The sequence below is a fragment of the Clarias gariepinus genome, chromosome 12, assembly GCF_024256425.1.
Source record: "Clarias gariepinus isolate MV-2021 ecotype Netherlands chromosome 12, CGAR_prim_01v2, whole genome shotgun sequence".
NCBI classification, from domain to species: Eukaryota; Metazoa; Chordata; class Actinopteri; order Siluriformes; family Clariidae; genus Clarias; species Clarias gariepinus.
Window position 1 is genome coordinate 1911833 of NC_071111.1, and position 15412 is coordinate 1927244.

General features: G+C 41.2%; 1 protein-coding gene across 1 annotated transcript in view; it reads left to right on the forward strand.

The window, feature by feature from the left end:
- Positions 1-209: 209 nt before the first annotated feature.
- Positions 210-15412, forward strand: part of LOC128533925 (antigen WC1.1-like) — a 30166-nt gene continuing 14963 nt past the window's right edge. Inside the window, exons 1-11 of the mRNA XM_053508162.1 lie at positions 210-420; positions 5085-5402; positions 5517-5831; positions 5916-6243; positions 6363-6670; positions 6823-7128; positions 7246-7311; positions 7639-7953; positions 8139-8207; positions 8326-8457; positions 8543-8641. Coding sequence (XP_053364137.1) covers positions 210-420; positions 5085-5402; positions 5517-5831; positions 5916-6243; positions 6363-6670; positions 6823-7128; positions 7246-7311; positions 7639-7953; positions 8139-8207; positions 8326-8457; positions 8543-8641 — 2467 coding nt within the window. The remainder of the gene's footprint in view (positions 421-5084; positions 5403-5516; positions 5832-5915; positions 6244-6362; positions 6671-6822; positions 7129-7245; positions 7312-7638; positions 7954-8138; positions 8208-8325; positions 8458-8542; positions 8642-15412) is intronic.

A 15412-nucleotide genomic window follows, 5' to 3' on the forward strand; every position in this document is an offset into this window, starting at 1 on the left:
TACTTGATTAAACACTGCAATGTGTGAAATAAATAAAAACCTGACTGCTTAATCAATAAATTAAAAGACAAACATTATATAACTCTCTCTCTCCCTCTCTCTTTCCCTCAGACCCTGTGAGGTTGGTGGATGGTGGAAGTCGCTGTGCTGGGAGAGTGGAGGTTCTTCATGATGGACAGTGGGGAACAGTGTGTAATAATAGCTGGGATATGAGAGACGCTGCAGTGGTGTGTAGAGAGCTGCACTGTGGGGAGCCTGTAGACATGCAGTATCTCACACACTTTGGACCAGGATCAGGACCAATCTGGATGGATGATGTGGGCTGTAATGGATCAGAGTCAACACTGAAGAACTGTAACTCAGCAGACTGGGGAAGAAATGACTGTGATCATAGTGGTGATGCTGGAGTCACCTGCGCAGGTAAAATAGTTTTAATCGAAACATTTATAAAAAAAAATAAAAAATTCTGATTAAATATTGTAATTACTTTATGTTTAAGCTTTATGTAATAAATACGGATTGTAATAGACTGCACTGCCAGGCTCCAGTGTAAAGTTCACATTGATTATAATGACAGCGTGTTGGACACAGAAATCAGATAATTAAAACTGATCATTTCCAGGTTCAGTGAGTGTGTTTAAGTGTTAGTGAACCATCCTGGTTGTTGCTTCTGGGCTGAACATGTATAAAATTAGTTTAGAGTTTAACGTTTACACATGTTTTATTGGAATTAAAAAACATGTAGCTAGCATGAGACAATGTGTGTGTGTGTGTGTGTGTGTGTGTGTTTGTGTGTTTATGTGTTTATATGTGTGTGTGTATATGTGTGTATGTATGTGTGTGTATGTGTGTGTAATTAAAAATAGATTTTGTTGATAAAGGTAATAAAATAATTGTAAAAAACATTATAAAACATATGTAAAAAAAATCACCTGAAAATTGTATAAGAACCCGCGCATCTTGAATGTCAACAGGGTGGAGCTCCAGCTCTCTCCATACTGCAGGAAACCTTTCCAGGATAAATAATTCCATATGGGTAAATCAACACGCTAATAGTGTGTATATTAGTTTCTCTCAGTGGAAATAAACTCACTGGTGACATCAAGGAAATATTGTTCATCTTTTCATTTCAGTACTGTATATTTTGGCGCAGACAGTGTTTACAAATTTTATCAAAATAAAACAGAATTAAAACAAGTGTATAATGATGCAGGATGTACAGACTGTAAACTCTGAGGTATAAAAGTGTAGGAATATAGAAGTTTAAAAGTATGTTGTGTATGACAGCAGCAGTGTGAAACATGAAGTATAAAATGGATGGTACTAATGTGTGTGTTAGCAGCGGTGTGGTTCTTCATGTTCCAAAGTGCAGTTTGTCCACATTTATGTGTAAACAAGGAATGTGCAGCATAGTGAGTAATGTGTTACATCCTGAGGTAGGGTGTGTGTTTAATTTCAATTTCAATTTATTTTTATATAGCGCTTTTAACAATTGACATTGTCGCAACGCAGCTTTAAAAAAATTATAATAATTATTTAAGTTTGTGTGAAATCTGAATGTGTATGAATCAAAATAATAAGATTGTCCCTGATGAGCAAGCGTGTGTGTGTGTGTGTTTGTGTGATAATAAAACCTCTCTCTTTCTCTCTCTCTCTCTCAGGCGATGTGAGGTTGGTGAATGGTGGAAGTCGCTGTGCTGGGAGAGTGGAGGTTCTTCTTGAGGGACAGTGGGGAACAGTGTGTAGTATGGGCTCTAATGAGAAAGGTCCTGCAGTGCTGTGTAGAGAGCTGCACTGTGGTAAGCCTGTAAATGTGTACGGTGAGGCTGAATTTGGACCAGGATCAGGACCAATCTGGATGGTTCGTGGCTGTAATGGATTGACACAGAAGAACTGTAGGCCATATGATAGAGGGGAACCTCATGGCTGTCATCATGGTCTTGACGCTGGAGTCACCTGCTCAGGTAAACTACTGAATTTAGGGAATAAAAACAATGAGTTAGATTATCAGCATGATTTAAGTGTAATTCTATTCACACATTATTTGAATTCCATTTTGTCTTTATTTAAATGTAAAGCCTGGTGCGACTCTACCAAAGAGCTGACTGAGCCTGAGTAAGGGTCCATTTGCAGGAGGTTCATTATGACAGGCAGTGGCAGAGCCAGACTTTTTTCATAGGGGAGGCCAGGCTGGGCCCAGCACTCACTTTGGGGTGGCACAGAGACTGAGGCCTAGGTTCAGGTTTTTATCTGTATGGTAAAGTGGAGGAGGACAAATACTCACTAATTTGGGTCTCAGTTATCATTTACATATGCAGGTAACTGTGACTGTTAAATATGTTTACAAATATACAGTGAGGAACCGATTATAATAAACATTTTATATTTATTAGAACGTTCAATAAAACCTATTTATACGAAAAAGAACTTTTTTTACTTAATATTTTTTATGTAATAAGGATTTTTTTTTAAAGATCAATTTAAAGTGACTACCAGTAAAACCAAAAACTGCACTTGAATTGCACCGAATTTCACTAATAACAGTTATAAAATTAACTGATTGGCACAAAGTCATTAATCTGAAGTCATTTTTAAATTATTGTTTAGGCCACATTTGAAATACAAATCTGACAAAATGTAACAAAAACTAGCTTGTCTTTCTTTATATTTTATTTTTTTGTAGACATTTGACTAATTTATAATATAAATACAGTGGAACCTCGGATTACGAGCATAATTCATTCCGGAAGTGGGCTCGTATTCCAAAACGCTCGTAAACCAAATTAAATTTTCCCATAAGAAATAATGGAAACTTAAATTATTCGTTTAACAGCCCCAAAAAATAAATACATAAAGATAATTAATACAAAATATTAAGTAAGAATAAAACAAATTAACCTGCACGTTACCTTTTAAAAAAGTTAAAAATAAATCCCGGCAGATAAGCGTTTCCCTTTGTGCATGCAGGCGCTGTGTATGAGTGTGCGTGTGTGTGTGTGAGGCTAGAGTAAGTGAAGACTCTTGCTTTCAGCTCCTCCTGTCTCACTTTCCTCATCTTACACATTAAAACTTTCCTCTCTCGTTTAAACACACTTACACACACATTAACGGAAAGACTGTTGTTCTGTTCTAAATTATTAATGCTTCTCCGCTTTATTTTAATGTTGCTCGCGACAGCGTAACAGCTCGTTAATCCATGCTCGTGTAATGATGAGATGGACAAACTGGTCGATGCCCATTCTTTTATTTTCTGCATTGTCAGGTTATAGTACAAACTTTCGGGTGAATCCTGCACTTAAATCCAACAAAAAAAAAACTACTGAAGAACAAAACTCAGACTTAATATCATAACTTAAATCTCACATTCGCGTTCACATACACCGGACTGCATTACCCACAATGCATCTCCCACACTGGACTACACTTCCGTAAACAAAGGGTCATAAATCAACGTCTCTCTCCCGCTACACTGTTTTATCTAAAAAGCAATAAACATCGCTAATGACACTCGTGTGAGCGCAAACTAACAGAATCACTGCTGTAAAGTAAAACAAACAAACAAATGACCCAGCACTTTACCTCTGAAAAGATTTGCGACAGAGTTTCTCCGGAGAGCATAGTGTGTGTCTCTTGCCTTCATTTCTGTGCGCGCGTGTGTGTTTGTAAATGAGGGTTTCACACACACACACACACACGCAGCCGGCACAGTGTCTAATTACGCTCACGCGCGCACACACACACACACTGCGATGAGGAAGATTTTTGTTGTTTGTGTTATAAGAAACAGTACAACACACGATGTACACACGCGCTTCCGAACACATAATAAAATATGTTTCACACACACGTAGTCACAGTGTTATAGTAAACAGTACACGCGTGCACAGATGTTGATTATACTAGTAAGAGACGAGCACTAAGTCCCAGCAGGGGAGATAAATACCCACAGCGCAAGAGAGAGAAAAAACGTTGGCTCAGTTGTGATGACGTGACGCTCGGTGTCAAAACAAGAAGTGCATGCGTTATACATGATACTCGGAGCTCGTAAACCACGACAACGCTCGTTTTTTAAGTCAAAATTTATTAAAAATCTTTGCTCGTCTTCCGGAACACTCGTAAACCGTGTTACTCGTAATCCGAGGTTCCACTGTAATTGATTTGCCTCCTGAACTTCACTAATAACTAGTGAGAAAAACAGACAAAAACACATGGGGCCTCATGCAGGAACATTTTCTTGTTCTTATATTAAATTTCTCTGACTTTTCTCTGTGAATGGTGTTTATATGAGTGTTTCACATCAGATTCATTAAACTACACACACTTGTGGTAAATCCCTGGTTTCAGACTGATTAGTGCCACCTGTTCATGAAGAGCAGCACGTACATGAGATTTGATCTTTCACATAATCAACAGCCCTAAAATCCTCATCTAAGGCTCCTGGTCCACTCTGTTTGTGGGAAAGTTTCATTCACAAAAACACCACAGGAGAGTAAAAAGAGTCATTTCACACTGCGGAGCTTCAAGTCTGTGGCCAGGAATCACCAAAACCCTAAACACTGCAGATTTAGCCGAGTCAGCTGCAGTGAGACGAGGGGGAAAATGTTCCCATTTTACTAAACTACAGAAATGTAGAAGCTGCTGTGATAAAATCTGACCATAAAATCTTTGAAATAGAAAATACATCTCAGTCATTTTATGATGGTAAAAAGCTTTAAATTTATATTATCAGGTTACAGAAAATCTTTTTTTTACCCGACAGTTAGAAGAGTCTTTTTTTTTTTTTTACAATATTATAAGAACAGCTGTTCTTTCCCCCCTTTTGACTAAAACTTTAAAACCTTGCAGTTTAATTAACTTTTACAGATGAGGGGCATAAAATCTAAAACCACCAATTTATAATATATATAAATTACATTAAACTAAATATATTTGTTTCATAATTAAAATTTACCTGTAATTATACGACCATGACTGCAATTAATTTCAGCTATCAGAGTTGGATGTCACTGCAAATATTATGTTTTTTTCTTGATATTCTGTTCTGCTGAAACATGCACAATATTTACACAATGAAATAAACACAGGTCACAGAATGTCGAGACTCTCTGCTGGTCCTCACCAGTGCTCTGGGAGAGTGGAGGTCATTCTGGGAGGTTCCTGGTCCACAGTGTGTGATGCTGACTTTGACCAGCAGGATGCAGAGGTTGTGTGTCGAGAGCTGGGCTGTGGGATTCCTGTGAAGGTGCTGGGATCAGCTGCTTTTGGCCGAGGGGAGGGTCAGGTGTGGACAGAGGAGCTTCAGTGTAGAGGAAATGAATCTCAGATTTACTTTTGTCCAACATCATCTTCACTCAAACACTCGCACTGCTCCCATGACAACGATGTGGGATTAATATGTTCTGGTTAAGTATCATGATTTAACTTATGTTTAAATAAAGATCACATACCTGTCAATTAAACTTTAAGGTGTCTTTGTTAATGTTCCCCTTTCACTGAGCTCTCTGCTGTTTGTTCAGGTCACACTGAGGCGCGGCTGGTGAACGGACCGGACTCCTGTTCTGGTCGAGTGGAGCTCCAGTACCTCAGTGACTGGGGCACAGTTTGTGCTGTAAGCTGGGATATGAAAGCTGCAGATGTTCTCTGCGCACAGCTGAATTGTGGGAGTGCTGTGGCTGTGGTGGGGGTGGACTGGTTTGGGGAGGGGAGTGGCCACATCTGGGCTGATGTGTTTGATTGTCAGGGGAATAAGACACACCTCTCACAATGTGGCGTCTCATCATGGAGTCGAGCTGCATGCTCTCATAAACACGATGCTGGAGTCATCTGTAATGGTGAGATATTAACCTCACCTACACCACGTTAGTGAATAAACTCAGTGTTCATTAGAATATTTAAATGATGTTCTACTGCTTCAGGATCATCCATGGCGTTTCATGAGGGGCGAGTGCGGTTGTCTGGAGGGAGCGAGTGTCAGGGGGAGGTGGAGATTTATTTCAGGCAGGACTGGAGGAGAGTTCTCCTGGACTCGTGGAGTCTGTCTGAGGCGTCTGTGCTCTGCAGACAGCTGGGCTGTGGCTCTGTGCTGAACTACCGCTCCTCTCCATCCACCACTGAACACAAACACATGTGTGTAACGGGTTTCAGCTGCTCTGGGAGTGAAGCTCATCTGGGAAACTGCAGCAGTGCACAACCTGTCAACTGCAGCTCTGGGGAACAGCTGTATGTTACCTGCTCAGGTACACAGTACAACACTGATACATGAGCAACTATTAACAATAGTAATATGGTCTTTTAAAACATACTTAATAAATATACAGACTCGTCAAATGTATGGAAGCTTCATTTAAAATTTTAGATCCCAGGTCGATCAGGCTGGTTGGTTCTGGGGGAGACTGTGCAGGAAGGCTGGAGGTTTTCCACAGTGGCTCGTGGGGGACAGTGTGTGATGACTCGTGGGATATTGAGGATGCGCAGGTGGTGTGCAGACAGCTGCAGTGTGGAGTGGCCCTCAGTACTCACATACCAGCCTGGTTTGGTCCTGGAACTGGGTCCATATGGCTGAATGAGGTGGAGTGTGAGGGGAACGAGATGTCCCTGTGGAACTGCAGGTCTCAGCTGTGTAAAGAGGGGGAATGTGGACACCAGGAGGACGTAGGAGTCGTGTGCTCAGGTACAGTGTGATGACTGAGATTCAACCTGTTGAATATGTATAGGTCTTTATTACATAAATTCTACATAATTGTAATTGCAATGGTAATATTTATCTGATTCAATGAAACTGATTTTTTCCTAATTAAGTGTAAGTTGTTTTTCTTTCCCCAGAGTTTAAAGAGATACGACTCACAGAGGGCTGTAAGGGGAATCTGGAAGTGTTCTACAATGGAACCTGGGGTAATGTGTGTCACAATCAGATGGAGCTGGAGTTAGAAACAGCAAACATGGTGTGTCGAGAGCTGAACTGTGGAAGACTTGATCGTTTGGACTCAGGCAGTGCGCGAGTGGAATCTGCTCCTAACTGGCTGGATCATGTGAAATGTAGGAAACACGACTCTAATCTGCTGAAGTGTCCATCTTTACCCTGGGGACAGAATGAATGTAATGATGAGGTGATTCATATTACCTGCACAGGTAGGAGGATTCTCTCTCACTTCTATTGTTACACATTGCTGTAGAAATTGCAGAAATATTGCAGCTATGAAATAAGATTGTGTGAAAAATTAAGTTCCATGTATGTTATTACTGCAGAAGATGGAATGTCTCTACAGACTCAAGGGACATGCTCTTCATTTCCTCTTCAGAAATATTGCTCAAGTAAGGACACTTACATCTGTTACATCAGTCAGGTGTTAAGGAAAGAGTTACTGATTCCACCCAGGAGTTAATGAAGAAGTGCTGGAGTGTTTTACTTCTCTAACAGCTCAGAGATATAACGACATTTTATTTTAAATTAATGGATGATATAACAATCATTTTACCAATTTGGATTTTTAATAATTCTATCCAGAATTCAGCAGTAAGATGGTTTTAATAGATGATATTCAGTTCTTATTAATGTATCATAGTGTTGTAGTTCAGTGTGTGAGTGAAGCTGTTCCTTAGTGTTGGTGTGTTTCCTCATGTGTGATGTGTGTGATGTAGAGCACTGGTCTCTCAGGCTGAGTGGAGGAAAGGGAAGCTGCTCTGGGAGGTTGGAGGTGTATCATAACGCTACGTGGGGCTCCGTTTGTGATGATCAGTGGAACATCAGGAACGCTCAGGTGGTGTGCAGACAGCTGGGCTGTGGCTCGGCGCTGAGTGCTGATAGGAATGTTAGCTTTGGTCCTGGTGAAGGGACTATCTGGCTGAACAGAGTGAAGTGTCGAGGGGATGAGATTCACCTGTGGGACTGTCATCATTCTCTGAAGAAACACACTGACTGCTCTCATGCTGGAGTCACCTGTGCAGGTCAGAGGGGTGTGCTAACTTTTTAGCTTTCTCTTTTCACTCACTATTATCTTTTCTCACAGGATTAAGACTTGATAACTTTTATTCATAATCTTAGATGTTAGCTTGATGTTAGCTTGAAAGCTCAGCAGGTCAGAAACCTGATCTAGTGAGTTTATTTTTAATGCATTAGTTTTTTTTTTCTGCAAATACAGACATATCCACAGTGTCCACTACTACACCCACCACCACCACCACCACCACTACACCCACCACCACCACCAGCACTACAACCACCACCACCACATCAGGTATGTATATTTGTTACAAATCAATATTTGTTACTGTTCACTATTTTTCTCATATTAAGATCCTCTTCTTGGTTGTTGACTTCAGGAAGAGCCTCTCCAAACCCTCCATTAACTGTAGCTCCACCCACCCCTCCACTGGTTCTCTTTGTGTTGGGAACGCTGCTCTTCCTGGCCTTAGTGCTTCTGGTGGTACTGTTTTACCAGAACAGAGTGCTCAGGAGAGGTACCACACATTCACACAGTTTACTTTCTCTACAACACCAATTATTATTATTATTATTATTATTATTATTATTCTGCACTCCCAGTTGTCTCTAAGACGAGGCGTAAGACTCAGCCTGAGGCAGTCTATGAGGAGATCAACCACAGATACATCACTAGAAGAATCACGAGCTCCACTCAAAGAGGTGAGTGATATGTGGACTGTTCTACATCACACTTATTGTATTCCATTTAAACTTGGAGCTGAAATTCACTGCATGCAAATGATCAAATCACTCAATACTAAATACACCCCTCAATGCAAACTCAGTGATTAAAGCAAGATTTTACCCCGAATCCAGTCTGATTCATTTATTTACAAAAATATTAATAAAAATAAGTGAAATGTGTGTGAGAGGAAATGTGCAGTTAGAGTACATGTGGTGTAGAGACAGAATTCTGCTGATAAACATCTATTAATGCTTCCGATTTAGTGCAAGTGTGTGTGTGTGTGTGTGTGTGTTTGCACATTTATGTATGCATGCAGGTTTTCCTGTGCAGGTGCATTTCCCCCTTTCTATGCCTCATTCCCTGTGTGTGTGTGTGTGTGTGTGTGTGTGTGTGTGTGTGTGTGTGTGTGTGTGCGTGTGTGTGTCTGCTCACATGCTCTGTAATGTTTATTCAGTTATTCAGTTTTATCCTTTTGATGGACTTTACTGTTGTGTTTGTTACATTTTCTCTTCACTGTTTCTCTCTTGTGAAAGTTACACTAACAGGTAAACTTAAAGTAATTAAACATAACGGTCCTCATATGAGGATCACACGACGATCTATATCTATATATAGCAGGAAAAGTCACATCTTTATATGAGCTCATTTACATCCCAAGAAAAAAAAACTCACCCTATTGAGATAAGAGCTGAGTTACACATCAGATATACTGTATTAGTCTCTCTTACACACACACACATGCACGCACGCACTCTCTCTCTCTCTCCCTCACACACACACACACACACACACACACACACACGGACACACACGCACACACTCTCTCTCTCCAGTTACAGTATAAATGTAAAATCCCAGAAAAACACAATCTAGTTCCCCCATAAGAAAGAAAGAAAGAAAGAAAGAAAGAAAGAGATAAATAGAGAGATAAATAGAGAGATAAATATCTGCCAATGTGGCCACTGGACAGAAAGACTGTCTGTTATGAACTGATAAAACTCCAAATGTTAAATATCATACGACTAAAAAAGGCCTCTGTGTGTGTGTGTGTGTGTGTGTGTGTGTGTGTGTGTGTGTGTGAGAGAGTGAGTGAGTGAGTGAGAGAGTGTGCATGCAAGAGTGCAGGCTTTCCTGTGCAGGTGCATCCCCCGTCTCCCTGCCTTACACAGTGTGTGTGTGTGTGTGTGTGTGTGTGTGTGTGTGTGTGTGTTTATGTGATGTGTATCTTATTTGACGGATGTTCAAACACTTGATAATAAATGTGTTTTCCTGAATCAGAGTTCATAAGACTGTGTGTGTGTGTGTGTGTGTGTGTGTGTGTGTGTGTGTGTGTGTGTGAGATAGAGAGAGAGGTTTTGAGGTTTTAAACTCACTTTATTATAACAAATTAAGGAATTAACTGTTTTACAATTGTATGTAGTTTTTTATACAAATATATACATATACACACACATACATACAGCACATATATAAACACATACACTTATACATGCATACACACATACTTACATATACATACATACACACACTTTATTAACATATGTAAAAAAAAATTTGTATGGAAAACCCTGTGCCCTTCCACCCCACCAACAACTCCAACGTCTTTTAAAGTCTTGTGTCACCCTGTTATGGTTTATAGTCTGGTTTATTTATGTGTAGTTCTTCTTATGTGTCGATGTGAGATTTTTTAACAGGTTATTGTTTCCCAGGAATAGTTTATTGACCACTTGTCTTTTTTCTTTTTCTGTTAACTGTAAGAATTGGTTTATTTGTTCCTCTATGTCTCCTTGCAGTTGTGTGTGTGTGTGTGTGTGTGTGTGTGGTGCTGCATCCTGATTCTTCTGTGTCCTGTGTTGTGTTCAGTGTTTGGCTGCGGGTTTTCCGTTTGTTGATGTGTTCTGTAGTGGACGTCTCGGCTCTTTTTCTCGTGGGTTTTATTGTAGTTTTGTCTTTGGGTGTCGGTGTGCAGGTCTGGGATTCCTGTGCCTCTCCGGTGCTGGCGTTGGGGGCGTGGTCAGCGTTGGGGGCGTGGTCAGTGCTGACTACTGTACACGCATCGGGATGTTTACTCGCGCTGTGTACAGTAGTGGCAGTGTTCGGGTCAGCGCCAGGTGTGGTGTGTGTCTCTGTGGTGGCAGTGTGTGTGTGACTGACCTCCGTGACTGCTGGCTCGGGTGTGTCGCTGAGGCCTGTGGCAGACTCGGACTCCTCAGTGTTTTCCAGCTGTCTTTTCCTGCGCTGCTGCTGCTGTTTCCCGGCCGAGTCGGCCCCTGAGCTCCGCGGCTGCGTGGCTCCGTGTGGACAGCTTAACCTCTTGTGTCCGATGTCCCCGCACTCAAAACACCTTAGCTGCTCCGTGGTGGCGAAGACGGTGTAGCTGCTGTCCCCCGCTTTACACTTAAAGTTGACATTTAGTGTTTCTTCTTGGTTAGTTAAAACCCCCAGGACAGGACGTGTTTCACGCTGAAGCTCTTACACCCAAGCGGGATGGCTCTCATTGGGCTGACGAACCTCCCGAATCAGGCCAGCTTCCTCATGATCGCCTCGTCCTGTATAAACGGAAGCACGTTAGAGATCACCACTCTTGTCGTGGGGGCAAACAGAGGCAAGTAGGGATAACTGCAGGCTGGAGCAATAGGCATGCCGAAAGGTCGGGGCGTGCCGAAGGGTGGAGGGCATGTCGAAAGAAACTGGTGGGTGAATGGAGCTTTTGCGTTGGCCAATCAGCGTGCTGAAAGGTAGGGGGCGTGTCGAAAGGTAAGGGGCGCATCGAAAGGTAGGGGCGTGCTGAAAGGTTTCTCATTGGTGAATGGACCTTCTGCGTTGGCCAATCAGTGTGCCGAAAGGTAAGGGGCCCATCGAAAGGTAGGGGGCGGGTCGAAAGCTTTCTCATTGGTGAAAGGAGCTTCTGCGTTGGCCAATCAGCAGTAATCCTATTTATATGTAAGTACAGTGGAACCTCGAATTACGTGCATTATTCGTTCTGGAAGTGGGCTCGTATTCCAAAACACTCGTTACCCAAATGTAATTTTTCCATAAGAAATAAAGGAACCTAAATTATTCGTTCTACAGCCCAAAAAAATAAATACATAAAAATAATTTATACAAATATTAAGTAAAAATAAAACAAATACCCCTCCTCATCTTACACATTAAAACTTTTTCCTCTGGTTTAAACACACTCACACACATTAACGGAAAGACTATTGTTCTCCTCTAAATTATTAAAGCTTCTCTGCTTTTTTATGTTGCTCGCGACAGTGTAACAGCTCGTTAATTCATGCCCACACACACACACACACACACACTCACACAGCCAGCACAGTGTCTAATTATGCTCGCGCATGCGCACACACACACACACAAACACACTGCGATGAGGAATAAAATAGATTTTTAACCTCTGTATTGAGAATTTCTTTTGCCTTACTCGCGCGCACACACGTGTGATATAAGAAACAGTACACGCGCTGTACACGCGCGCTTCCGAACACATAATAAAATATGTTTCACACACGTAGTCACAGTGTTATAGTAAACAGTACACGCGTGCACAGATGTTGATTATACCAGTAAGAGACGAGCACTAAGACCCAGCAGGGGAAATGATTCTGCAGCGCAAGAGAGACAAAAACCATTGGCTCAGTTGTAATCACGTGACGCTCGGTGTCAAAACAAGAAGCGCATGCGTGATACTTGGTGCTCGTAAACCACGAAAATGCTCGTTTTTCAAATTAAATTTTATTTAAAAACTTTGCTTGTCTTGCGGAACACTCGTAAACCGCGTTACTCGTAATCCGATGTTCCACTGTACCTTTTTTTTTAGCGTGGAAGAACATGGCGGCGGTAAGGCTTGGTGTGGTTAGTCAATATAAATATTTTTTTTCTTTATTTTTGTCATTTAATTGTTCGTTTAATTGTTGTCGATAGACACATATTAATGTAAGACGAAACACGAACATGTTTTCCCTCGAAGTAAGGGTTGGCAGTTTGTATCGGTGTCTGTTTTGCGCTACAGATGTTTTTAGGCCTGGTGAAATGTTTTAGGCCTCGTCATTTTATTCTGACCAAGAGTTTGAAGGATTCTCTTCCATGAACTGCTACTAGGGGTGTGCCAAAAAATCGATTCACAGAAAAATCTAGATTCTCATTTGCAACGATTCAGAATCAATCTAAAATGTCCAAGAATCGATTTAATAAATAAATAAAATCAGCTGGTTGTTCGCCTCCATTTTTGTAACTAGCCTACTGGTCTGTACTAATGCCACCACGCAGCCGGTTTTTGCACGTAAGTGTGCGCGGCAAATCACTAAAACAAAGAGAAAGCAAATATGGATGAGAGGGAGATCCAATCAGCCCCGTCTTCACTTAAAGCTAAAGTTTGGCGTCATTTCGGTTTTTACCGAATGCCTTGAAGCACTGCGCTGGACATGACACACACAGTGTGCAAGCTTTGCAAAACGAAGACCAAGTACTTCGGCAGCACAACAAATGCGCGTGCTCATATTACTAGGCATCACCCGGAGCTCAGCGACACGGAGCAGAGTTAGCCGCCAGACCAACGCACACTGCAGTGCTTCACGAAACTCCCTGCCAACTCCGAGAGAGCAAAAAAAATAACTTGGTCTATCGCTTGCTTCATTGCCAAAGACCTAAGGCCTTACAGTGTGGTGAAGAAACGAGGGGTTCGTCTGCATGTTACAGACAGCGGAGCCGAGGTACGCCATACCGTCCCGCAAGTTTTTCACTGAAACAGCTGTGCCACAGCTTTACAATCAGACTAAAAGAAAGGAAAGGTCGCCAGTGCCCTAACCGAAACGACCAGAGTGGCACTAGCATGTGATGCACTTTATTTTCATAACTTGTTATTCTTTAAGTTACTGAATCTGACTGAGAAATATAGATTTTCTTATGAAGAAGCACTTTATTTTTGTTCCAACTTATTTTATAGCTAGCTACTAATGAGTAGCAATTGAGAACCAGACAATGTTTTTGATAAAAGGCACTTCCCTGAGAATTTAACTTAATAAATGTGAAAAAGACACTTTAATGTCTCCGTTTGTCATTCTGTATAGCAAAGCAGATGAGAGTAGATCATGATCAGAAACCCGATTAGAAATCATTATGAATAAAATCAAATCATTTTGAATCGAAAATCGATTTTGAATCAAATCGTAGCCTCAAGAATCGGAATCGAATTGAATCGTGAGATGGTAAAAGATTCCCACCCCTAACTGCTACTACAGCATAAATAAATGAATGAATGAGCAGATTGAGTGTACATGTTGGGCGGAGTACACTCTTAAACGGACCAGCTCTAAATAAAATGTTTTATTGGCTAAAATTGTGTCTGTTTACTGAATAAGTGCCACTTCAATGGTTACTAAACTGTACCCATCCTCCTCTTTATTGTCATGTTTTATGAACTATATTTGTCCTTATCAGGCAATGTCAAAGTCAACGTTATTGTCAATTCTGCTACATGTACAGTGCAAACATATAGAAAATTGAAATTATGTTTCTCTCAACCCTTGTTACAAATAACACTGAAAAAAAACTTAAATTAACCTAAAAAAAAAACCTTAAATAACACAAACTTGGAGAACAACAGAGGTAAGATAATTGTGTTACTGTTTTGCAAAAAGGGACAGTTTACAACACAGAAGGCTGATATGGAGAAAAATGGAACAGTGCAAATTATGAATAGTGCAAGTGTGCTTATTTTAGTTGTTTAAAGTGACATTATAAAGAGCAATATGAAACAGTATAAACAAGAATGTTTTTAGTTTTTATGCAGTTTTAGTAAAACTACAGAAAACAACTGTCAGTTGTTCAATTTTTTTGAACAGCTTGTGGTACTATATTCTTTTAAATAATTGTAATTTGATTTTGATTATGGGTTTAATACAGTTAAGGCTAGATGGAATACAGCTTGAGCTCTATTGGGCATGCGCACATCAATCTAACGTTTTTTTTCTCTCACTATACAACAATCAAACTTTTTGTATTACAGAAAGGATTAGTTTTAGACGTGGAAAATTTATTTATGTATTAATTTTTTGTTCATGTTATTAGTTAAAAAACAAAAAAAAAGTTAAAAGATTATAGTGAGAGAGAGTGACTGAGGCACCATGGCTTCTGAGGCCGGAGGCGAGACTTTGTCTCTCCAGAATGGCATCAGGTGTGTTGTGGAAGACGGTGTACTGCTGGAGGAAGTTCTGCTAGTGATGAGGGAGCAGATCGGGTGCCAGAATATCTAGTCTGCCTCCCGAATAAATAAAGCAGTGGTGGTCTTCCTGACCAAAAAAACACTCGTAACCACGGCAAAAAAAAACGGGATACGAGTTAGAGATGTCATGGTCCAGGTCACCCCTCTGTCTGTGCCAGCAACCTGAGTGGTGATCTCCAACGTCCCTTTGTTCATCAAGAACGAGCAGATCCTGAGGGAGCGGGCGCGCTTTGGGAAGTTGACCGGCCCCATGAAGCCCATCCCGCTCGGGTGTTAAAGCTCGAGTGTGAACCCTGTCTTTGCGTAGGCAAGTCCTAATGGTTTTAAACGATCACGAGGGTCCGCTGAACGTTAATTTTAAAGTTAAAGACAGGAACAACAGTTACATCGTCTTCGCCACCATGGAGCAGCTGAGGTGTTTAGAGTGCGGGGACGTCGGTCACAAAAGGCTGAGCTGCCCGCACGGAGCCGTGCAGCTGGGGAGCTCACGGGGCGACACCGCCGGGAAACAGCGGCA